The following is a 27,805-nucleotide window of genomic DNA, read 5'->3' as shown; positions in this document are numbered from 1 at the left end:
ATTGAGTCAACTCGGTGAGCCAGCATGGCTGTGGTTGTTTCAGTTATTACTTATTTACATTAGTTTGACTTTTATAAAATTTAAATATAAAATATGCAGGTATTTATTCAGATACCTAACTGAAGCTTTCTTTATTTTGAATTTCATTGAAACTGATTCCACAGCAGTAGTTAATTCAACTTTCCAACACAGTGGGCGATGTATGCATGAAACTAACTACTTTCAATCCATAACGCCACAAATACATATGTATATACTTACATATACACATGCATATCAAAGCATAAAAAATACAGCAAACTAATTAGTGAGTCAAACAACTCAGCAATGCCGCGACTCAGAGCCGACCAAGCCAACCAACCGAGTCAAGTCAAATCATGAAGCCAAGTCACCGATTGGCGGTGTAGCGCTCAAACAAAAAGCTGCAGTTCGAGCCCTAGCCGGCATTAACTGACTCTGACTCTGAGCAACTGTTTGGCAGTTCAATTTTAGGCGTTGTCCGTTTCGAACGTACTTATTTGTTGAGCGGTGTTTTGTTGTTTTCTTTATTATCGAAAAAGTATCGTAATCTACTTTTTTTATTTGTTTTTGGCGTCAGCTTAGTACATAGATTCACTTCATATATATATATTTTCATTTGAATTGAGTTGACCCCGGATTCGGTTGTTTTTTTACTTTAACGGTGGTACATCTGCAGTACATAGTGAAAAAAAAATTAAAAAAAAACTTTTATCTGAGCAATACCTTGTAAAAAGAAACAAAGTGCTACCATGAGTCAGAACGTAGTGGGATTGTTTTTGGTGTTGATTGCAGTTGCCAATGCAGTGAAGGTAATAATTCTCATGTGATGTGCGAGTAGTAATAAAATATGTTGTATGTACTTTATATTTATGTATGTTAGGTACAGTTACATCTCTTGCTTAAATTCAATGTATGTTATATTATTTGGATTTGTTTAGTGTCTGTAGCAAATTCGTCTGAGAAGAAAAAAAATCAATATTCACATGCTAATTGCTGATACAGGGTGTGTTAATTTTTAAGTCAGGTAATAATAAATAATAATGTGAAAGATATATGAAAAAGCGTATAAGCGTAGCGGGTATAATTAAACTAATAACTTAAATAGGCCATAGGTATATAAACTTTTTTGTGGAAAAAAGTGTTTTCAATCATAGATTTCGTTTCTCAGAAATGGTTTATTATATATTCGTATATATGAATAGCAATTGCTTACACCTCAAAACCAATTTAAATTTATTCATAAACATACATACTTATATCATTACATCTCGATATTTGAAATATACATATATAATTTGTTTAATAAATGGGAAACTAATTCTGATTGCAAAAAAACCAAAACCGTGAGCTGATTACACGCCATTCGATCATTAATATAGTTAGATATTCATGTTTTTAAAAAAATTATATGCACTTGCCAATTGAAATTTGTACGTCAACTGCAACATTTAATTGTTATATCTCTATTGAACAATAATTTAGAGTCTTTCATAAAAATAAAACCTAATAATTCATTGAATTACGTGCTACGCATTTACATATATATATTTCTAAGCTCAAAACTGTACAAATATTTTACATATACAGATATGGGTAACTGAATAGAACCAGCAGTTGTTATTTTCTCTTAGATAATGGTAAATTTTTTTTACTGTTACAACATTTTTATAAGATATCCAATGAAATTGAAAACATTCGAAATATTTTAATACTTACTCCAATTCACGTTTACTACTCAGGTAAGTCGAGTTACAAACTTTAAATATTTGAATTTTGCACTCACAACTACATATAAACTATGGAAACCCCCATATACTTAATGAGGCTCAATTATTAAGACCGGTAAAGATGGCAAGTAAAAATAGAGAATACACCCGCTGCGGCTGTTCAAATAAAAAAACAGAAATCAAAAAGCACAATTTTTGGATTTTTTGAAGAAGAAAAAATATCAGCATATCAGCTCGCCTCGAAGAGTGCGTGATTTTCGAAAGCTGACCGCCGCATAGCTTCGACTGATATCACTTAGTTTTTTATGTCGATCACAAGGAGTACATAAATTGCAATATCTCAGTTTTAGACATTCCTGCAGCATCTTTTAGTTAAAACACAATTTTTAGGAGAAGCATAAGCGACTTTTAGTCTTAGCCTACCGAAAAAAAGAGTTGACTTTGAGCAAATGATAGGACGAAAAATCAGACTGATTTTCTAACGAAGATCCATAGGATAACCTCAAGTATCAAACAATGTGTCCGTTGGCCATAGGTGGGCACACTGCATTATAAACTTACTGCATTGCAAATAGCAGTAATCAGTAAAATTTTACTGATAATGAAGTTTAATTTGCATTACCAGTAAACTTTTACTGATTACTGAAAAAATTGCAGTAAAAATATTTTTTTACTGATTCCTGAAAACAATTTGCAGTAAAAATATTTTTTTACTGATTACTGAAAAAAATTGCAGTAAAAATATTTTTTTACTGATTACTGAAAAAAAATTTGCAGTAAAAATATTTTTTTACTGATTACTAAAAAAAATTGCAGTAAAATTACTGATAATATAATTTGATTTGCATTATCAGTATAATATTTACTGTTTATGGGAAGTCAAAATGTAATACACTCTCATCACGAAATTCAATCCCTTATGTACTCAATAATTCTTTCTTTTTTTTTGGTTTCTCTTATTTTCTTTCTTTCCAAAGGTAAAAAATCATTCAATTTAATTGAAATTTTTTATATTTACATATTTTCTTACTGCACAGATGCACACAACTTTGGAATAAATGCAATAGACCGAAATCTGCAGAAGTAGTTAATGGAGTGATAAATGCGAATTTAATAACTCCATGCATAACAAGGTAGCGAGTTCCACCTTGTTGATTCCGTAAATAAGTTACTGGAGCACAAAACCAATTTAGCGGAATTGTGTTCCCGTTTAAAAATTCCTACCATTCTCAGTGGTGAGCTTGAGTACTTAGAGGAATACGTAAAGCTTATGAGACCTATTGCAGAAGCAATCGACTTCCTTCAGGGTGAAAAGACCATGTATTTTGGTTATTTCATACCCACTATAGTGTCCTTAAGAATAAAAATGAGTCGTTTGGAGCCTAAAAGTTTTAAGTAATATATTTAACCGAAAGTAGCAAAAAAATGCATGAAGCTTTGCTTAAAAGATTTGAAAAGTACTTCCTGATTCAGCCTGACGCTTGGGATGCTGTTATTGCCACTATTTCTGTTCCTGGCATTAAGTTGCGATTTGTGAAAGCTCTTTTAGAAACAGCTAAAACGCAAACAGGAAGTTAAAAAAATGTTGAACACTTATGTGGTCAAGTATGGAAAAGTAGCCTGTGCCAAAACTCGTACTCTACTCTCAACCCCCTCAAAAAACATTGTTTGACTTCGGGGATGAAGTAATGGTAAACTTTTTACACTTGGTTTTCAATTAAATATTTGTTTTACGCATATATTTACTTAAATAGATATTAGCATACAATGTGGTTCCACTGACTCGGAAAATTATCTTCACGAAACGCTCTTATACCTGGCCGAACGAGAAGAAACAACAAGTTGCCTAAATAAATATCAGGCTATTAAAAACGTATTTTTAAAATATAATACCCCATTACCGTCATCTGCACCTATAGAACGGTTGTTTTCATTCGCTGGACTTGTAAATCGGTCCAGAAGGCAAAAACTCAGCCATGCAAATTTTGAAATGCTTGTGTTAAGAAAGGCTAATAGCTAATAGCAAATCAAATTATATTAACAGTATTTTTACTGCAATTTTTTTCAGTAATCAGTAAAAAAATATTTTTACTGCAATTTTTTTCAGTAGTCAGTAAAAAAATATTTTTACTGCAATTTTTTTCAGTTATCAGTAAAAAAATATTTTTATTGAAATTTTTTTTCAGTAATCAGTAAAAAAATATTTTTACTGCAAATTTTTTCAGTAATCAGTAAAAAAATATTTTTACTGCAAATTTTTTTCAGTAATCAGTAAAAGTTTACTGGTAATGAAAATTAAATTGCAATATCAGTAAAATATTATATTTACTGCATTTTTACTGTTACTGCAAAGTGCCCACCTATGCCGTTGGCCCATTGTTCGCAATGTGGCAAAGTCCACATGTTGAAACCCTGGCTCTATTTAGTTGTCCACATCTGTATTCAATATGTTTATATGTTTGCTCAATCGCCTGCTATATTAGTGGAGTGCCCGGGGGTTTTGACCTCGGATCTCTGAGGGACTGAATGAATTGCCATGTAACCATCAGGATTTTCTTTTGTATGCTCTAAATTGTAACTTCTACCAATATTATATTGTGCAATTAATTTTTTCATTGTTTAAACAAAAAAATATGAAAAATTAATATATTGTAGCATAATATAATATTTAGTTGGAAATAGTTTTTTAGTTCTACTTTAAATTTTACTTAAATAGATAAAGAAAAACAACTTCCCAACGTTATATATTATTGGTTGTATTATGGCTGGAAGTGGGATAAAAGAAGTTCTTTCTACCATTTATGCAGAAAATACGATTGATTACATAACGTCAGGACGTGCCTATGCTAGAGCAATACGTGCTCATACCTTATTGCAGCAGGCTTTATCACAATTAATTTTTGAAGATCTTAAGGAAAATAATGCAGATTTTTTAAATGTATTGAATGACGAATAAATATCGATGATTTTTGAAATGTTCAATTACAATGAAATTACAGAAAATCAAGGATTTCAAATGCTGAGTAGAATTTTTGAAGATAAGTTAGGTGAGCTTGAAAATAAAGATAAAACATCAAAACTATGGATTACGTATTTTCGAATGGTAACAATATTGAAAGACTTCATTGCTGCCGACCTTATGGGGGATTGGAATTTACATCTACATAGTACTGAGCTGATGATTCCACTATTCGACGCATCAGGACATTTTCCCTATGCGAAGGCTGCACAAATTTATCTGCAAGATATGAAGGAATTACAGTGTTAAATGGATCCAGCAGAGTTCGAAAAATATACAACAGGATATTTCACATCTAGGCGATCAGATATTTTTTTTCTGGTATTGCAAGTGATCAGACTTTAATGAAAGGAATAAGCGTCGAAGGGGGTCCTTTTGAACGAGGTGCCACTGAAAGTGTAGTTTATAAATTGATCAGAGGAGTTATTTATAGTAAAGATATTATTAAAGGCATAGAAAATTTTTGTGACATCTCTTTCAATAAAAGTCATCAACGCAGTGATTCTACAGATGCTAGAATTGAAAGGGATGTAAAAAGATTGGTAGACTTTTTCAAAGAACACAGTCCTTTTCCTGATACAGATGCAATTATGTCAATTGCCACTGGAATTACCGGTGGTAAAAGTATAAATTGTTACAATGCTTTTGAAGAAGGTTTAAAAGTTATGAAGAAAATCGAAGGGAAAAATGTACGCGAATTGAAGTTATTAAGGAAAGATAAAATAAATAATCTATTGGCTAAAAATAATAAAATAAAAATTCATGACAATGTTATTCCCGTTGATCCATTGTTGCTGTTCCAACGTATTTGTGTGTTGAAAAAAACAGATTATGAACTAAAAACTTATATGAATTATGAACTGGCACCATATCCACTTGCTCTGTTTGAAGATGGCCAACTGCGAAAAACAAAAAAATCAACTTTCTACGAATTATTCCCAGAAATTCAGATTAATTTGAAAAGCTTAGAAAATGTTCATTATGTTATTGATGTTGTTATATCGTTGCAAATGGCAATTAAATGAAACATTCAAAATGATATGCGAACATTACGTAAGATATTTGAGGAATAATTATAATAACGCATACGTGGTATTTGATGGATATAAGAAGCACGGTATTAAATCTGCTGAAAGGAATCGTCGCGCACTAAAAAATATAAGTACAGATATTGAATTCGATGAAAATATGCCGTTAAAAATCGCTCAAGATAAATTTCTAACGAATAAAAAATATAAATCTCGCCTAATCGAAATGTTAAGTATAAAATTAGCTGATAACAATATTTTTACATGCCAAGCGGAAAGCGATGCAGATAAAATAAATGTTGATACAGCAATTAGTTTAGAATCTCAAAATATTGTTGTAATTTCTGAAGACATTGACGTCTTGGTTGTGTTAACGTCAGTGGCGCCTCCTGATCGTGAAATATATTTTTTAAAACCATCCCGAGGCAAAGTTAACCAACAAATATTTTCATCGAAAAGTTTAGAAAAATCTCTACCAGCATGTAAAGAACATGTTGTATTTTTACATACTTTCCCGGGCTGTGATACTACTTCTGCGTTTTACAATAAAGGAAAAATTAAGTTTATCAAAAATTTTGAGAAGCGGAATGATCTACATGACTCAGCAGCAGTATTTAAAAATGTACATGAAGATGCAAATAATATATTTCAAGCTGGTATTACATGTATTCTGGGACTGTATGGTGCTTCGGCAAAAATTGCAGATTTGAATACATTCAGGTTCAATTCTTTTATCAAAGCAACTGCCAAAGACACAAGTGTTCTTTTATCTTCGTTACCTCCCACATCTGATGCAGCATTTGAACACTTTAAGCGGGTCTACCTACAAATCCAGATGTGGTTAGGGAATGATTTAATCATCGAAAATTGGGGATGGAACTATTCCAATATCATCCAATATTTACGAATCAATTACCTGCTCCGGAAAATTTATTAAAAATGTTATTTTGCAATTGCAAAAAAGGATGTGGAGCTGCATGCGGATGCCGAAAAAGTGGATTATACTGCAGTGTAGCATGCCTACAGTGCAACGACGACAGCTGTCTACATGTAGCGCCTATGATTAACATCAGTGAAATTGAAGATGATATATTATATGAAAAAATGTAAATTTTTCAATAGGCAAATTTTTTTGTTAATTCATTTTTTTCTTTTAAATAGTCATAATTTTTTTGTTTTTAATAATTAATTAAAAATCAAATGCACAACTTTTAAATAGGTAGAGATTATTATTTATGTTATTCACAACACATTTTCGCAAAGATAATTTAATTTCATCTAGTCCCTGAGACATCCTAGGTTTTAACGTTTTTAACGCTCCAGACACTCCACTATATGTAGTTAATCGTTTTGTTGTATTAACTACATATCAGAGTATCAAAGTGTCTTTAAAAATAAAAAAAAGTCAATAGTAAATATACTTGTCTGTATATAAACAAAAAAACCAACCATAGCATAAATGAGACAAAATATATTGTAGTATAAAATTCAAGTTTTTGTTTTGAGGCAATACTTATTCATGTTGGCTCGCCGCTTTGGCCGCCGTTTAATAGTCAATACACGTTTTGATAAATATGATATTTTCGTTTTCTAGTCAGTTCGCGGCGCACAGTGTAACGCATACGGTATAAAATGGACAACGCTGGAAAATATATATAATATATTTTTACAGGATGAGCACATGAAATGATAGAAAAAGTATTTTCTAACAGTGGCCGCCCGCATAAAAATATCTGCCGTTCGGCAAATCAAAATTGATTGCAATAAAACCACACCATCAAGTTCAAATTGGGGTGAATAGTCGCACTTAATATTAGTTTGTTGAAAATTAATATGGAAAAGACAACAACAGTTTGGATGGCTCACCCTACGCTCAGTGTGAAATTATTGTCTGTCCATGCAATCTGTTGGTGCATTTAATCAATATTTCTAGCGACACTGTGTTTAAGCTGCCTAATCCTCGAAGAACTTGATACCTAAAGATCCGAAGCTCGTTGTTCCCTGTGAGGGGTTTACATAGAAAACGCAGTATGGCCTCTACCTCATCCTCATCCCTACTTGATATGTCTAGTCAATATGCCGAGTCGGATATTAGATTTAGAGAGAATGGGACGCTATACGCTTGAACAAAATTGGGAAATATTGAAAACCTATTTCCAAAGTGGTGAGTCTTCTTCTTCTTTTCTGATTATCACATCGGTGGCTACGTCAATAAGCAAAATTGTCGGATTTGGGGCTCAGAAAATCCACACGTTACTGCAGAGAAGCAAATGCATCCACAACGAGTCACTGTTTGGTGCGGTTTTTGGTCTGGCGGCATCATCGGGCCATTTGTTTTCGAAAATGAGCGAGGACCCGCGGTTACAGTAAATGGCGAGCGTTACCGTGACATGCTCAACGAGTTGTTTCCAAAAATTGAAGAGGATGACATGGACGACATTTGGTTTCAACAGGACGGTGCAACTTGTCACACTGCCAAAGTTACACTCGAACTTTTGGCTACCGTTTTTGAAAACCGAATAATCAGCCGAAATTCCGATATCAATTGGCCGCCTCGGGGCTGTGATGTAAGCCCGTTGGACTATATTTTGTGGGAAGCCGTTAAGGACAAATGCTATGCAAACCATCCAGAGTCGATTGATGCTTTAAAACACGAAATCGAAGTTGGCATTCATGAAATTGGAGCCCAAACAATCGAAAATGTGCTTAAAAATTGGGTTGATCGAATGGCCTACTGTAAAGCCAGTCGTGGCAGTCATTTGAACGATATTATTTTTCATTCATAAATGACAATGGTCAATCTTCGAAATAAAAAAAAATTGAAAATATTTATTAGTTTTTTTTTATAGCTGATTCAAAAAGCAAATTTTACATGGCCCACCCTATAGTTATCTGCAACTGTCTTGAACGCACTCCAGGGCAATCCGTTACTGATCTAATGGTCTTGTGTTCAAATACTCAAACCGTGAAATATACAGCGGAAGCTGATGCATAGTCAGTGTTATTGCAGAATGTAAGCTAAGTTCTGGTTTTTTTCATGAACTATCTACATCCAATTGATATTCTGTGATTAGAAAGACGCACCCATGTAAAAACCTTATTTCTTAATTTGGAAAGTAAAAACTGACCGTGCATAAAACAGTAAATGATAGAAAACGTTTTTTTTTCTAATAGCGGTCGCCCCTCGGCTGGCAATCGCAAATCTCCGAGTGTATTTCTGCCAAGAAAAAACACCTCATTAAAACACCATCGGTCATTCGATATCGGCTTAAAAATGTAGGTCCCTCCATTTGTGGAAACATATCAAGACGCATACCACAAGTTGGAGGAGGAGCTGGGCCAAACACCAAATAAAGGGTGTAAGCGCCAATTGTCGTCATAATGAAATGATATTAACGTAGCCTCAGAGCGAATACTCGAAGGGTGTCAAGGCGTATGATCGTGATGGCCAGTAGATGAACGTTCACCGTAAGATGACCCAGTTGTAAAATTTCTTCTACACAACATTAAGCGTTATACGGCGTTTCCACCAAAAGTAAACACCGTGTTTGCAGGAGTTGTGTTTAGGAGAACTGTCAACTGTTTCCACCGAAATGTGTTTGCAAAGTGTATGGTCTTTGGTATGGTAAGCAGATTTATGATACATTATTTTGCGGCGACAGCACAGCGCGATAGCCCAGCGGCTAGCAATGTGGGCTTCCGATCCGAAATCCTTGGTTCGAATCACAAAAAAATTTTTTTTTTTTATACATTTATTTCATTTTGTTTTATGATATGTTTATGAGCAGATTTTTTTCATGGCAGAAATACACTCGGAGGTTTGCCATTGCCTGCCGAGGGGCGACCGCTATTAGAAAAATGTTTTTATTAATTTTGCTTTCACCGAGATTCGAACCAACGACCTCTCTGTGAATTCCGAATGGTGATCTAGCACCAACCCACTCGGCTACGGCGGCCGTCAATCAAAGACAAATTGCAATCATTGTTGCCATGTTTCGATAAGAATGCAATAATAAATGAGGAAAATGAGCAACATTGCCACCACTTAATAATTAAATTAGACGCAAACCCAACAAAACACGCTTTAAATTAGACGCAAACCCACAAAACACGCTTTGAAAGTGAGTTTAGGTATGGAGTTGTGTTTTAATTTTGTATGGGATTTGACAGGAGTTTTGTTTCGTGTTTGCGCTAAGAACACGATAGCGGCAGAGAACACGATAGCGGCTGCGGTGGAAACTTAGCATTACAGTGCGTGTATGACATAGGTATAACGCCGTCTTATTGGAACCACAGCTCAAATATATCCATATCATCGGCTCTGACCACAGAAGGTCGGCGAAGATCTGTCTTTAGCAAGGACCATTGAGGTTAACGATGTCTCCTTTCTCAGTTTGAAAGAAATAAGATAATACATTGATACTTGGTCAAACGTTTGTAAATTGTGTTCGCTTGAATAACGGCCCTTTTGCTTCTTAGCCAAAATCCAGATATGCGTATTTACAGCTCACTTGGCATGTCGACAATAGTTGTGTTCGATAAGAAAATTAGCCATCACCAGCCATTAATCCAAATAAAGAGAGTAAGCTGAAATTCTCTCCCAAAGAAAAGAAAAAGCATAAAAGTTAACAAACGGAAAATTGATAATTTGCAAAAATCGGTAGAAGAGGAAATATCAGATGAGATTGTTTAAAAAATTTTATTTTTCCAACAATAATTACCGTAAATAGTTATAATTTATGTACTCACATTTTTTTTCGCTTCTAACTATAAACTGCAAATTTCAAGTCGGCGCAAGAGCAGCAATGCACAAAAGACAAGATTCACCAAAAAATAGTTTTGTTTGTTCATAAAAAGTTCAATCCCATGCTTTTTTGCTACCTAAAACGTCTCCGGCACGAAATTAACATCTCTCATGTATCGAACTGCACCTTCGCTTTCTCAATTTATGTGATGGATCATTTTTTGACGATATGGAACGCCGACTTGATAGAATTAGGAACAAATGTTGCAAATGTTTGTGTTATCGAACGCAACTAATAATTTTTACGTTTGACTAGCGCGAATGATGGAATGACAGCCTTAGTGAATATTTTGACAGCAGGTTGCCATTGGTATCTTTGACAGCTGCTGAAGCATAACAATTGGAAAACTATCATTGCTATCTGGTTTATGTAAATGGATACATATGCATGTGTAAGTTAGCTATCAAAAGTGGATGCATCCAATTTACACTAATTTAAATATTGAATTTCGACACTAATGCCAGAATGCTCGATTGTTTTGAAACCAGTTACAAAACATTATTCTGCTTATGGCTGAAATATATGTACGTATGTATGTACCTATTTTTGAAGTAGGTGATATTTGCTTTTTCCCCAGCTTATATATGTATGCATACATAAGTATGCATATGTCTATGTATGTATATGCGTGCTACAGCACTAGATGCAGGTAAACCGGTTTCAAAGAGTTCGTGACGAAACAGCGCTTACATGAAAGGGTAAAAAGCTGCTGAAATTGCTATAGTATTTCTTATTCTTCATTTATGCTTTGCAAGCAAGTACTTGTAGTCGCATAAACATAAGCATGTGCCTGCCCTGCAGTGAAAATTAGAACAACCACAAGTAGAGAGTGGTTCTCTGTTCTCTGTGACCCGTTTTGTAACTGGCGACAAGTTGGAACAAAACGTAAGCAAGTAGGACAACAACTATCCGCGTTTATACTATCTTCAAAACTACCAGTGCTGCTCTAATCAAGAAATAGTCCGCTTTGATGTGGGGTACGCCTGGTAAATGCATAGATTCGTGCATACTTATAAAAATATGATTATCGGTATATGTTTAGGTAAATGAGCTATACCTAACTAAATTTCATTATTTTCTCACTCAATATTGTTTACTAGGTTTGTTGTGCAAATAACCGGCTTTCCGAATATCCAGTAACTTTTATATCTTACACGGCGTTCCAATGTCTTTAGCTCTTTTTCTCTGTTTAGTCGTATTTTGAATAATAATTATAATTAACTAAATTATTTGCAATTTTCTACGAAACAATTGACATCATATCCACGTTTAGCAAATCAAGATACATATATGTATGTATGTATGTATATAGAATATTCGCATGTTAAACATGCAGAAGTCTTAGCCGATCACATACATTTAATTCGTTTCCCAGCTCTTGCGGTTTAGTTATGTCACCTATATACAGGGTTGGTCATATTAAACTGACCCATGTGATTATTAAAAAAATATGGAAAAAGAAACATTTTTTTGTGTTTCATTGTGAAAAACATTTAATTTAGTTCAAGGAGATTCGTTTACATCACTTTTTGAATATGATATCGCGCAAGTGGTCGCCCTTAGCTCGTATAGCGTAATGTGCCCGTTTTTCGGCGTTTTCCATAGTTTTGGCCAGCGTCTCGGCCGATATGGCGGCTATTTCCCGTCGGATATTGGCCTTAAGTGCGCCTAGTGTCTTTGGCTTGTTGACGTAAACCTTAGATTTCAAATAGCCCCAAAGAAAAAAGTCCGGTGGCGTCAAATCCGGTGATTGTGGCGGCCAGTCAAAATCGCCGCTTTTTGATATCAAACGGCCAGGGAACAAAGTCTTCAATAAGTTGACGGTGGCTCGTGCTGTGTGTGGTGGTGCGCCATCTTGCTGAAACCAGAAGTGCTCCATACCATTTTCACGAACAATCGGCATCACAAAATCGGTTGTCATGGCCCGATAACGCTCTTGATTGACGGTCAATGGTTGGTGTTGACCATTTTCAAAGAAGAACGGCCCAATGACCATATCAGCGCAAATGCCACACCAGACTGTAACTTTTTGGTCGTGGAGAGGTACCTCTTCAATAATTTGAGGGTTTTCAGTGGCGTAGAAACGGCAATTTTGCTTATTTACGGTTCCGTTCAAGGAGAAATGGGCCTCATCACTCATAATGATTTGATGCCAAAAATCCTCATCAGTTTGGGCCATTCGGACGACAAAATTGGCATATTCCAAGCGACGAGGCTTATCGGCCGGCAACAGTTGTTGATTTAGTTGTATTTTGTACGGGAATATCCCCAAATCCAAACGAATGATACGTCGTAGAGTGGTCCGAGGGATGTCCAACTGAGCAGAACGACGATTACCTGACGTTCGCGGCGATGACTCGATACTGGCTCGTACGGCCGCGATATTTTCGTTAGATCGTCTTGGCCGCTTTTTATTTGGACGTCGGGTATTAGCCACAGTGCCGGAAGACAAAAATCTTTTGTGCATTTGCTTGATTGCGTTCTTTGACGGCGCACTTTTCACTTTATTTTTTTTTCTCCACGCACGTTGCGTTTTTACAATCGAGAAGGAATTTTGAATGTACAGCTGAACAATTTCAGCGCGTTCTATTGGGGTGTACTGTTTCATGGTATAAATCTTCTTCGACTGATGCTTCCAACGCGGTATGTCATTAGCTGATCTGAAATTACAGTAAAAAGTTATAGGGTTACTCAATGGGTCAGTTTAATATGGCCAACCCTGTACAAAAGGTATACCATGCACATATTGCCATACCTGTTTAACACACAACCATATTCGAAAAGCTCATTACGGTCAAACGAACCATTCAAAAGGTTAATTTAATTAGCAACTGAAAATTATTATCGCTAAGGCCATTATAAATATATATTTCTTTATTTAATATTAGTTATTCCTCTCCAAGAAATTTCTTAAAGAAATCCATAACTGGCATGTTCTAGCAGGAAAAGCAATGTGTTTGAGGGTTTATGAAGAATGCACAATTATACCTAATTATTGAATAAATTATATGACAATTGAATAAATAATAAAAAATCGCTCGGCCTACAACAAAAAATCTGGAAATCTGACAATTTTGCTTGTTGAAAAAACCATCGAGGTGAAAATGGGCCTCATCACTCAAGATGATTTTTCGATGGAATTCCGGACCATTTTCATGCATTTCAACGACCCAATCAGCAAAGACACGACGTTGTTGATGATCGGTCGGCTTGAGTATTGTGTTAACTGGACTTTATAAGCCCTAAGACCCTAGTCTTTATGCAAAATACGGTGTAATAACGTTTGTGGAATGCCTAATTCCAAAGGACGACGAGGAATGGACAAACTTGGGTTTTCTTCAACACTGTCGGCTACAACAGCAATATTTTCGGCCGTTCTTTTGCAAAGTGCACGGGTTTTATTCTTCACATCAATAACTTGTCCCAACAGCTCGAAGTTTTCACCAATTTCTGTATTGCGGTCCGACAAGGTGCTTCGCGATGACCCAAAAATGTTCGAGTTTTACGAACCGTTTCTGCCAAATTTTCACCATTTTTATAGTGAATTTTAATAGTTTCAATGCGTTGTTTAAGCGTAGTTTAATGGCGTAGTTTCTACTTGTCTCAAATATCAAAAAATGAAAGCTTCTAAAGTGGCATCTACCGCAATAGCGGGCTATTCAAAATAACACCTGTTATTGGAAAACTCTTTATTATACATAGAAAGTGAATGATTTGCAGATGAACTGCCGATGGCTTCTTTCACACCCGAATTGAGTCTTATTTTTCTTAAAATTTTGTCTCACACCATAAGTGTGTCACACACAGCCCTAACCCCTAGAAACCACCCCTATCAAACCGCGAGCAGGCTAACCCACTTAACCGCAAGCAGGCTTACCCACAAACTCCAAATTTACATACTATTAATCCATATATATCAGGCCCTCAAGCCCAAGAAAATTAGTAATCGACTATATCATGTCTATGTTATCTCAATCGATTTTCAGGTGTAGGAAAATTTCGAAACATGAAAATTTCAAAATGCGATATCTCTGCGAAAAAAAATGATATTTGAGCAAACAAAACGCCATTTGAAAAAAGAAGGCTTGTATTTAAAGATGCCATCCTTTAATTTTGGTAAAAGAAAACATCTGCAAGGGTACATAACCTCAAATATGGGCAAAAATGGAGTTTTTTGCACTTTTAGGTTAGGATATCTCGAAAACCAGAGCAGATAGAGCAATTCTGAGGCCAGATTTGGATTCAGCGCATCATAAACCTTCGGAAATATATAGTCTGGTTTCTGGGTCTGAATGTTGGTTAAATTTTGTCGGCCTGTGTAATCATATACGCGCTTCGCTAATGTGTTGGTTGCTCCGCTTAGCAGCTCAAAATCATACGACTAAATAAAGATAGCGGAAAAAACTTATAGACAAAAATGTTCACAAAAGAATGCTCTATAAAAAAGCTCTAAAGTATATTTTCCATAAAATCTATAAAAAAGAAGTTATTACGCTTTAAAACAATTGATCCCTTAATTTTTCGCGTAATTTTGTTTATAACTTTTTTATTATTAATTTTACAAAAAAAAGTTTTGAATGAAAGTTGTAGATAATATTATTATCTACAAAAAAATATTTTACAAAATTTTCGTAATATAACTTTCGAAATTCACGAGATAATCGCAAAAACTAGTTGCACCCTTATTTCCAAGATGGCGGCCGCGGGACACAACCCCCGACCCCGAAAACTCAAATTTAAGTTCACAGTGATGGGCTTTACATAATAAAACCATAAACTCGCATCCTCCTAAAATTATGAAGTTAAATCCTCTTTTGACTGGACTATCACTCTTCGCTTGGCTACCACTGATTTATGTAGTTACCGATCTACAAAGAAACCGCTTATAAAAAAAGCATAACCAGCAAAAACGGTGGAAGTCCGCTAAAGGTCATGTAAACTGAATAACAAGTAAATGAAAAACTGTGCTTGCCAACAACGGAAGTGATAATAAGTGCCAAGAGGCAAACGCCGTACTGTGTTAAGTCAAATATAGTGGCCATGTTATGGTCAGGGGATAGTATTAATGGGACAATGGATAAATGGACCCACTAAATTGGGTCTTCCAACACGACAATGACCCCAACAATACGGGAAAAGCCATAAAATCATGGTTCCAGAGGAATAAAGTGGTTGTAGCGGATTGACCTGTACAGTCCTCGGACCTTAACCCCTAGAAAACTTATGGAAAATCGTAAAACTGAACAACAAACTCCATATACCCCAGACCATCGTTGACAATTTGACAACGTCAATGCCGTGGCGGTTGAAGGCAGTTATTGAGAGCAATGGATTTGCCACGAAATATAAAATTTTTCGTTTACTTTATTTAAAATAATGCACTACTTTCTGTAAGTTGCAATTGTTTTGTCTCGTTGAATATATGTAGGTGTTATAGCCATTTTTTATCTACATTTAAATTAACCCTTTTTTATGTAAATAAACTTCCATTGTTGAAAATAAAACTAAAATATTAGGTGATAAGCGGCTAACTTCGGTGCAATTGACAATATTCGCATTATCTTGTGTCAGCTGAATGTTTTGTGCGACACTGCGCATAATAATATCTCATTGCTATTCGCTACTTCGCAGAGCAGATTACCATACAAGTACTCGTACTCGTATGCAAGTGAGAGTCAGCGCCGCAGCTAAACTATGTTCATCGACTACGCTGCCTGCAGTTATTCAACTCCATTTCAAAAGAAAACTGAAAACAAGTTATTAATTAGTAAAGTGTACTCTACATACTCTACCCCAATAACGATTTAATAACTAATTTGCTATTATCTTCAGATCCATTTGTTTCACCTCGAAGGAACTTAAAAGAAAAAAACAAATCATAAGTATTAAACAGTACATAAATGATTCAAGAAGAAATAACAGATCATAGCATAGTGCAATTTGCATCAGTTATAAGTTCTTCCTCTGAGAATTCATTCCAAAGTCAATTTATATTTTCGTTTTATTTCTTTAATTTTAGGAAATTCGCGCATATTGTGTAAAGTGTTTTATCCACATTTAGTCAACAATAATTTTGATTTATTTTCCCTCCATAGCATAGTGGCGACCGGTTTCGAATCAGCTTGAAAGGAGTCGGTACACTGTGCCCCTTGTTGAATATCAGTGCAATGTGTTTTTTGTTTGTTTTGTGTTAATTTAATAATACCGAAACTGTCTGACAGATATTAATAAAAATAACAGACAGTACAGTTTAATAAACAATAAAATATAATATTATTATGAAAAAAAAATTTAAAATTTGTCTAAAAAAACATCAAAAAGAGTTTTCCATATAATTTTTAGTTTTATATATTAAATTAATTGTATTAATGTATTAATTTCATTATTCTTTAAAATTTCACCTTCAATATAAAAAAGGGAATTATGGAAACTTTAATAATTTTTGAGATATTTTGAGATATTTTTCTGCTACCTATTACAGACAAGTGAGAGAATTGAGAATTTTTTTTAACACAAAAGCAAGCAGCTATTAAGATTTTAGCTACATTCGGGGTTACCATGCGTTATAATTGTATGCTATTCTAGGTTGTTTAAACTTTTACGGCTATTTAGCATGTACTATCGTAGTACTATCTGGTAGAAATTCCTGCGCTCCGAATTGTCCACTTGAGCAAATTCTAAGGCGCCCCCCATGGGTGTTTCCGCGTCTACATTCCTTATAAGGTGTTTGCCCGTTCTACTCCTTCAATTGTGTTTTGCGTCTTAATGTTGTCCTACAAATGAATGGATCAAAAGTTTTATAGCGACTCCGAACAGCAGATAGTTCTTATGAGTGCACTCTGAAGTTTGATATGGTTTTCTGTGTGACTACCGCTTTGAAGCCAGATTTACCAAAAGGTTCTCACGCGTAAACCCAATCGGCAACGGCATCATCTGTTTTCGTAGCCTATATACAGGGTGAGCCATGTAAAATTTGCTTTTTGAATCGGCTATAAAAAAAAACTAATCAATATTTTTTCAAACTTTTTTTTTTTATTTTGAAGATTGAACATTGTCATTTACGAATAAAAAATTTAATCGTTCAAATGACTGCCACGACTGGCTTTACCGTAGGCCATTCGATCAACCCAATTTTTAAGCACATTTTCGATTATTTGGGCTCCAATTTCATGAATGCCAACTTCGATTTCGTGTTTTAAAGCATCAATCGTCTCTGGATGGTTCGCATTGCATTTGTCCTTAACGGCTCCCCACAAAAAATAGTCCAACGGGCTTAAATCACAGCTCCGAGGCGGCCAATTGATATCGGAATTTCGGCTGATTATTCGGTTTTCAAAAACGGTAGCCAAAAGTTCGAGTGGCAGTTGCACCGTCCTGTTGAAACTAAATGTCGTCCATGTCATCCTCTTCAATTTTTGGAAACAACTCGTTGAGCATGTCACGGTAACGCTCGCCATTTACTGTAACCGCGTTTCCTCGCTCATTTTCGAAAAAAATGGCCCGATGATGCCGCCAGACCAAAAATCGTACCAAACAGTGACTCGTTGTGGATGCATTTGCTTCTCTACAGTAACGTGTGGATTTTCTGAGCCCAAAATCCGACAATTTTGCTTATTGACGTAGCCACCGATGGAATAGGAAATAGGTTTTCAATATTTCCTAATTTTGTTCAAGCGTATAGCGTCCCATTTCGTAAATGTCAAACCTTTAAGTAAATTATGAACACATTTGACATGTCATTTGTGTTACTATTCTCAAAAAAATAGGTGGTTCAAAACGCAAACGCTATATGGCCCACCCTGTAGTATATAAAGCAAACAAGAAAATTAATTAAATATTCCAGTTTGGACCTGGAAAATGGTACACAGTATTGTCTAATATTCTCTTATAAGATGGATTAGATAATGACGGTATGGAGTATCCTTGGAAGTGATATTTTTACTGAGCGTAGCATTTTTTATACTGATATCACAAACAACTGATGGATGCTATAGCAGAAGTATACAACTCTTTCGGAGTTAGTATCCTTCGCTTCTATGAAAAAATCAGTGTAACCAGAGCCTTCTCTCAGATTTTCTTTTTCGCCGGATATTGTGAGGGAATTTCTTATGAAACCCGCTGCTGTTACTTATAAGTGTAAAAAAATAAAAAACATAGTTTACGGTGGCCATGTTAGATGAGTTCGATTTGGCGATAGATGATATAGATATGATAAAATCTGCGTTAAGAGCAACAGGATTTTAGTCGTTAAGGCTGTAAAGAAAATCTCACGCGTTCTGAAAGGGCCTCGGAAAATACAAGATTTGAATTGAGTGTTGCACAGTGGAATTTATTAATGAAAAATTCCTACAGCAGGAATCAAATACAGGTAACTTAAAATAACCTATCAATCGAAAAATGCATCTTCAATTTAAATTTATTTATTGAATTTTAGCTTTGGCTTCCGAAAATTTCTATTAGAGAAATTCGAAGTACTTTTTTCATTCCAGGCACCTGCAATGAAGATTGGTGAATTAGTGAGAAGTTTTTTGAAGCCGACCAACGGTCATTATGTTATAAAAAGCGTAAAAAACGTGGTCCAATAGTGCAAATTGAAGTAAATAAGAAAATAGAAGTGTATTATTTAGGTATATGTATTTCAAATTAGTAATAAAGAATTTTTGGTAAAAGTACTTAAATTAAATGTTTACTGGTATTTTTAGTTATGCCTAATAAACTAAACTATTTACTTTGCTTTACAATTTGTTAGCGATAGCAAAGCAAAAATAAATTAATTTATTTTACGCGAATAGAAAAGCATTTGGTTCAACGTCAAAGCAAACATCAAACCGCGTTATTGTTATTTTTTTTAATTTCTTCATATTGGCTCGCAATTTTCAGCCATTAGCAACTTCCTGTTACGCGGGACTTCGCTTCACGCTACAAGACAAGTTGCGTTTACATTTATTTCTTGTCTTTAAATGAACGGAAGACGTATATTCACTTTACGAAACTTGATTCAACAATAAATGAAAGGAAATGATTAGGACGAAGTGCTGAGTTTATTTTCTTTAGAGCTGGATATAACTTAATACGCTATTACTGATTTTAATGGATTGCCTAGTGAAAGGACTTGAGGAAATCGAACCCGGTATGTTTAAAAATAGAAACAAAATTTAAGATTTGATCTATGATTTAGAAAGTTTACCGATTCTAATGAAGTTAATGTGAAATGATAAGATCTCGTCAACTATTGAAGTTGTACGTTGACGAAAAAAACAAGCTTACCTTAAAAATACCTACGGCAAACAAAGTGTATTTCTGTACAAAATAACTGCACTTAACTAACTGCGAAGGAGAGTTATGCGGCTGTTTTATGGACCACTCCTTTTACAACTCGTGGTGTATTATATGATAAATCAAACTGACATTAAAGGATCATTGGTAAAAGGGCGGGAGTTTACGTGTGAGCAGAGGCAGCTAGTACTCCGAAATCTCACTGTTCTAGTTATCTTTGGCCCACAGCCAGTTATACTCTTCCTTTCAACCTCGAGGACTCCACTGTAACTTAGGAAATATTTTCGTTCTATGATTAATGGAAGGTATTGAAATAACTATGGTTGTAGGCCGCCGTAGTTGAATGGGTTGGTGCGGGACTACCATTCGGAATTTAGAGAGAATCTCGCTGAATGACCAAACAGGAAAAAAAAGCTTTTTCTAATCGCGGTCGTCCCTCGGCAGGCAATGTCAAACCTCCGAGTGTATTTCTGCCATGAAAAAGTTCCTCATAAAAAATATCCGCCCTTCGGAGTCGGCTTAAAACGGTAGGTCCCTTAATTTGTGAAACAACATCAAAATGCTCGCCACAAATGGGAGGAGGAGCTCGGCCAAACACCCAAAAAGGGTATACGCGCCAATTATACATAAATATATACGAGGTGAAGTCCAAAACAAACAAGACTGGTGTCATAAAAATGTTTTCGATGGCGCCATCTTTTTAATGAGTTAGTGCGTTGGAAGCTACATCTCTACCTGCCTTCCAGTGAAAGCTTGGTGACATTCGGTTTAGTGGAAGCGAAGTTAATGTGCCTAAAGTGTCAGTATGTTTGTGTCATCGATACAAAAATGAGTTTCGAACAAAGAGCTGATATCAAATTTTGTTTTAAAATCGGTAAAAAAAAATGATGAAAAATGTTTATGGCGATGATTGTCTATCTCGTGCCAGAGTTCATGTGTGGTTTACACATTTCAGAGATAGTTGGGAGGACATATGCAAAAGACAATGAATATGTGGGCCGCCCAAAACTTCTAATCACCGAAAACTCCATCGAAATTGTTCGTAAATTTATCAAAAATGAACCGAAATCATCGTCGAAATGCATGGAATCGGAGTTGAATATCTCCAAAACATCGATTTATCGCATTTTAACTGATTATTTGGGCTTACGAAAGGTCTCTGCACGTTTCATTCCGCACAAGTTAACTGAGGACCAAAAATTGTTCAGAATTCAACATTCAAAAGATCTCATTAAAGAGGCGAGAAAAGAGGACTTCATTTACAACTGTTAAATTGTAACTGGTGATGAAATGTGGAGTTTCCAACATAAACCTGAAACTAAGCGTCAAAGTGCCCCAGACGAGCCACCACCCAAAAAATCGCGTTTGGAAAAATCAAAAATCAAGTCGATGCTCATTTGATTTTACGATTCTAAAGGAATTGTCCACAAGGAGTTCGTGGCAACGGGACAAACCGTGAATGCAGTTTTCTATCTTGCCGTTTTGAAGCGTTTGTTGCATCACATTCGCCGAATTCGCTCTGAATTTCGCGAAGGAGGAAGCTGGCGCTTATTCCATGCTAATGCACCATTTCAGCGATCCACTCTTGTGTCTAATTTTTTGACTAGAAATCGGATTTTAACCATCAATCACTCAACGCATTCGCTTAATATTGCTTCCTGTGACTTCTACCTATTCGGAAAATTGTATTTGGCCATGAAAGGAAAACGTTTTGCGTCCGTAGAGGCCATCCAAAAGGCTTGTACCGACATCTTGACGGACATTTCGGTCAATGACCAGAAACACTATTTCGAAAAGCTTTTAGATCGCGCAAAACAGTATATCGAGGCCAGAGGGGACTATTTTGAATAAATAAACTCGAAGTATTCAGAAAGCTCCTGTCGTTTCTATTTTAGCTCAGTCTTGTTTATTTTGGACTTCACCTTGTAGATAGTTGGAGGAAATCCGTAAACGACGTTTATTGAGGTTTTCAAAAAACTATGGCAGCAATAAGCGTGCCAAATTCGATATTACATTTTATAATAAGCAATAGCTTTTTTATTAGTGAATATAATAATCAATAATTATAGTTTTTAGTTACATTAACAATAATAACACTGGATCACAAATTTCAGCTTTTTTTCTGCACCAGAGACGCCGTTATGAAATTCCTATGTAAAATCACCGTCTGATTCCGAAAATCAAGGTTATTTTTTATTCTATGGTAACGTTTTTGAGATATTTACGAATTACCGTTATTTCAAAAAAAAAAAAATTCGGCTCACTTAATCATATATATCTCGAAAACGAATTGAGCGATTCCAAAACCGTTGAAAGCTTTTAAAAGGTAATAAAATTTGCTATAAACTGTGTGTAAAACACTTTTTGCTAGGCCCTGCAGATTTAAAGATAACGAGCTATCATAACGGATTTTTTTAATTTTTTTTATAAAAATATAAAAAAATTTGTACTTTGAGAGAAAGGATCTCGAAAACTTTTTACTTTTTCGTATATTTTTGTTTTCACTCTAAGCTCCGTTTTATTACAAAAAAAATAAACTTTGATTAAACAAAATCGATGAACTAATACAAAAGTTACAAGCATTCAAGTAAATATATCCATTTAATACTTAACACGTTCCCTGTCCCAATACAAAAATGCAAAATTGACCGTCAAGTCCAACAAGGTTTTTTCTGTAGTCATAGGATAGCTTTAGTAATAATAATAACTAAAAAAAAAACGGATGTAGGGTATTTCTACCTGAAACACATATGGTCCATTTTTGCTTCTGCATGTTCATGAAACACATGTGGTTCAGGGAATTTTTTCTATGCTGACACACATATGGCTCAGGAACGTATCAGTGCTTATCAGGCGCACGTTTCCTGAACCATATGTGGCTCAGCGGACAGGGAACGTGTTAAGTACCCTACTGGTAATATGTGTTAGTATTCGCAGATCAGTTAGTTTCAGGTAGATTTTGGAAGGGTTATTAGATACAAAAAATTGTTAGTGTCGTTATCTCAAGCACAGACACATTTCAAGCAAGATCATATGTTTAAGGCAGGTAGTGTTTTCTATGTATAACTAGGGAACCTTTTTGTATAGGTAGGTGATCTATGTAAGTATAAATAATAGTACATGTGCCTCGTTCCTTCATAATTTCTGCAAGGATCGCCGGATACTGTTCATTTTTTAATTGCAGTTTATAATCCGTCATTTGCTTAAAAATATAATATGAATAAAAGGGCGCGAGAATTTGAGTGTAAAAATGATCCAGATATGTTCTGTTTCATCTGCGGGGAGTTTATCGTTAAAAGGATGCGACGTGTGTTTTCAAATCCTTTGAAATTTGCATACCATAAGTGTTATGGAATTGAGCCTAGAAACAATGAAAAACCATGGACACCGAATACTGTGTGCACCACATGTCGAGTCGAATTGATATTTTCGGAAACCGGAACCAAAAGGTACATCATAAAAATTAGGAGTTTGCTCTCTTTTAATGCATATCTGACAAGTTTCTTAAACTATCTATTTAGACGACATATGAAATTTATTACACCAATGAAGTGGAGGGAACATACTTGCCATTCAACGGACTGCTATATTTGTACTACAAAAGTATTTGGGGTTGGAAAGTCAAGAAAAGTAACCTATGCGAGCGTATCTACAGTGTCATTACCAGAACTAAATTCAACGGAAGCTAGATTGCCAGCATCAAATTTAACTTTAGTTCCGGCTCCAGTTTCATTGTCAACAGCAGTATCTGATTACGCGGCATCATGTTGTACTGAATTGCAAACGGAAAACGAAAGAAACCCTTTGTCACAAGCACAACTCAATGATTGGATAAGGGATTTGGAATTGTCAAAAGAAAAGGCCGAACTACACGCCTCTCGTATGCAACAATTTAAATTTGTTTCATCCGATGTTAAGGTAACATATTATAGGACTCGTCACGAACAATTCTCCCAGTACTATATGAAGAAGGACAGTATTTGTTATTGCAAAAACATTGCTGGTCTATTTAAACAGTTTGGTGAACCATATGATTCAAAAGAGTGGCGATTGTTCATAGACGCCAATAAATTAAGTTTAAAGGCCGTATTATTGCATATTGGCAACCAAAAGCCATCTATCCCGATCGCGCATGCAGTAAATACGAAGGAAACATATGAGACAATGCAAAAATTGCTTAAATTAATTAAATACGAAGAACATGATTGGAAAATATGTGCCGATCTAAAAGTCGTTGGAATGCTATGTGGTCTACAATCTGGATACACAAAATACTGTTGCTTTCTATGCAAATGGGATAGCCGGGCACGTCAAGACCACTACATCATAAAGGATTGGCCAGAACGAATCGAGTTTAAAGTTGGGGTGGATAACATAAAATACTCACCACTTATAAAGAAGGAAAAAATAATTCTACCTCCGCTCCACATCAAGCTCGGCCTTATCAAAAACTTTGTCAAGGCTTTGGACAAAGAAGGCGAAGCTTTTCATTATTTGAAAACAATCTTTCCACAGATTTCAGAAGCAAAAATAAAGGAAGGGATTTTTGTGGGGCCGCAAATAAGGAAAATAATGGCCAATACCCATTTCAAAGAATTATTGTCACCAGTGGAGGCAGCGGCGTGGGACTCTTTTGAAAAGGTCGTTACTTCTTTTTTAGGCAAACACAAAAGTCCTAACTTCGAGCTGATAGTAAACGATTTAATCAAAAACTATGCGGAAATGGGTAAATAAAAAACACATATAAGACCATTTTCTCAGTTAACTTTAAAACTAAACAAAAAGTTTGAAAGCAAATTTTTAAATTTACATGAGAACATATAGCCCTTAATCTGAATTTATTGCCCTGCTCCGAACAAACAAGAACCACCAAAATTTGTTCTGAATTGGAAGATTAATCCAGCCTAAGAAAATTATATGCTAATGTGTCACTTATGTATTTATCTAATTCCCTTTTTAATTTTCTTTCAGGAGTAAATATGTCTTTAAAAATTCATTTTCTGCACTCCCATTTAAATTTTTTCCCGCAAAATCTTGGCGACGAAAGTGATGAGCATGGCGAAAGGTTTCACCAGCAAATGCAAATGATTGAAAGTAGGTATCAAGGATTCTGGGATGTCGCTATGATGGGTGATTACTGTTGGTTTCTCATAAGAGAAACCGATCCTTCTATAAATAAGCGTCAAAACAAGACACATAACTTTTTCAATTATAAAATAAGATCATAGAGTTAAGACAGAATCATATGTACATATGGTATTATTTGTAGGGTACTTAAGTATTAAATGGATATATTTACTTGAATGCTTGTAACTTTTGTATTAGTTCATCGATTTTGTTTAATCAAAGTTTATTTTTTTTGTAATAAAACGGAGCTTAGAGTGAAAACAAAAAATATACGAAAAAGTAAAAAGTTTTCGAGATCCTTTCTCTCAAAGTACAAATTTTTTTATATTTTTACAAAAAAAATTAAAAAAATCCGTTATGATAGCTCGTTATCTTTAAATCTGCAGGGCCTAGCAAAAAGTGTTTTACACACAGTTTATAGCAAATTTTATTACCTTTTAAAAGCTTTCAACGGTTTTGGAATCGCTCAATTCGTTTTCGAGATATATATGATTAAGTGAGCCGAATTTTTTTTTTTTTTGAAATAACGGTAATTCGTAAATATCTCAAAAACGTTACCATAGAATAAAAAATAACCTTGATTTTCGGAATCAGACGGTGATTTTACATAGGAATTTCATAACGGCGTCTCTGGTGCATTTTGGCTGTAAACCAGTGTAATTATCCATAACACAGAAAACACAGGGTTGTACGGAAAAAATATTGTTATAAACTAAGATTATTTTATAATCTCGTTATTTAATTACGGATTGGGAGTTAAGCTTGAAAAAGTACATAACGTAGTTAGTGAGTAAATATGTATACATATATTTCGATTTATCTCGCAAATATGTATATGAACAATAAATTTATATGTACAGACACTGTCTGAGTTCAATCGCGTAAACGAGCGGGAAATATATTAAAGTACTGCGCAACTATAATAAAATGTTAAGAAATAAGAAAAGAAATATTAAGGAGTAATAATAGGTCAGTAGCGAAAGGCAGTAGGAAAAATAATTGAACACTTGTCAAAACAGATGGTGCAGGTATTGTTAGTTTATTTTATATTGTTTTCCTTGTTCCTGATTGAATTTTGCTGTTTTTCAACAATAAATTTTTTTTAGTTTGATTAACATGCATAATATACTATCGAAGATTTTTTGTCTTATTTTAATTGTTTCTCTTTTTCTACACAGGTACCTGTAACCATCTATTATGAGTCACTTTGTCCGGATAGTGCTAAGTTCATTACCGAACAAGTCTATCCAGCTGTTAAGGGTGAGCTGAGAGACTATGTAGACATCACATGGGTACCTTATGGCAAATCTCACGTAGGTATCCTACACTAATATGCCTTTTATACTCCTACGTATATATGTGTGAATGTACATGCTGCGTAAGTGCACGCATAGAGCAGCCACAAAGCGCATTCAAAAAGGCATAATTTTGCTTGACCAAATATTCACATTGATTATGTGACTTATCTGTGTATGTTTGTTTGTTTGTTTACCTCTGCAGTTTACAACGCAAGGTGCTGATGTGCTATTTGAGTGTCATCACGGTCAAAATGAATGCTACGGCAACAAAGTGCATGCCTGTGCCATCGAACACATACAGGCCAACTCCTACCAGACTGAATTCACCAGGGAATCATTGACGTTGGACTTCATCAACTGCATGATGAAGGTGGGCAAGAACTTCGACGACAATGTATACCCGGGCGGACGCTGGTGAGTGACGAACGCTTCGCATACATGTGTACTTACATATGTACGTGCAAGTGTGTATGTAAAATGTGTATGATTATGATGAATAAGTCACATTTGTTTGAACATATCGTACTCGTGTGTATGTATGTATGTACCTATATGTATATTGATACAACTTACTGCCGGTCATGATTTTTTTATTCACATATTTGTTGTTGCAATATTTTAGTGCACGTGACAATCATATTAGCGCCTGGGAAAATATTCAACAATGCGCCAACTCTACCGAGGGTAGCCATTTGCTAAAGAAACAGGGCGAGGCCACCGATCAATTCCAGAATCCATTGACGAGCGTGCCGACTGTTGTTTTCAAGCAGGTAAGTGATTTTGATTTGCATAGTATGTATTAACTGAAGTCGAATTATAAATAGTTTTGCTTGTACTATTTAAACTATTATTTTTTAACTTATCTTTTTTCTTCAGCGATTCGATGCCAAAGAGAATGATATGGCCATGTCCAACTTCTTGAGTGTTGCGTGCAAATACATTCCTCAGCCACAACCTAAAGTGTGTATGGCGCTCAACTCTGCCGTAGCCACTACCGTCACGCCTATTTTGGGCTTGTTGGCCTATGCTTTGGTACAGTTCTTCTAAGCCGCAACAGCTGTCTCAATAGAAGCGTGTATCTCTATTCGGCGCTTATTCAGAAGTTCCAAAAAAAACTTGATTGAAATGCAAACATAAAGTGGGAAGATCGATGTTTATTTCATATTTTATTTTCTTTTTATATTTTTATTTTTTATGTGGAAACCATCCGTCCACGCCCTGTGGTTACAGCTTTTATAACTTAAAGCATTTTATACATATATACATACATATTTAAATAGTTAAGTTTTTACAGAATTCTAAAACTTATTACACTATTTTTGAAAATAACTACTGCACAAATCCGCCCATCTACTCTATTATTGAATATCTTTTTTGATAAAATTTTATTTGTAACTCAATAATATCAATCTGCAGTTGTAAAATATTTATGCATATATGTGTGTGTGTATTGTGAATTAACAAATAAATTGAAGTATATACATATACATATTTCACACATAGA

The 27,805-nt window shown here is 35.0% G+C and overlaps 1 protein-coding gene across 1 annotated transcript; it reads left to right on the top strand.

The window, feature by feature from the left end:
- Positions 1–464: 464 nt before the first annotated feature.
- LOC129252938 (GILT-like protein 1) lies at positions 465–27,805 on the top strand. The gene is made up of 5 exons (XM_054891128.1): positions 465–830; positions 26,182–26,316; positions 26,504–26,715; positions 26,924–27,071; positions 27,178–27,805. The coding sequence occupies exons 1-5, from the start codon at positions 771–773 to the stop codon at positions 27,346–27,348; spliced, it is 726 nt and encodes a 241-aa protein (XP_054747103.1). The 5' UTR covers positions 465–770; the 3' UTR covers positions 27,349–27,805.

The sequence above is a fragment of the Anastrepha obliqua genome, chromosome 1 (genome assembly GCF_027943255.1).
Source record: "Anastrepha obliqua isolate idAnaObli1 chromosome 1, idAnaObli1_1.0, whole genome shotgun sequence".
NCBI lineage: Eukaryota > Metazoa > Arthropoda > Insecta > Diptera > Tephritidae > Anastrepha > Anastrepha obliqua.
Note: the sequence above shows the minus strand (reverse complement) of the source record. Positions and strands in the feature narration are given on the sequence as shown.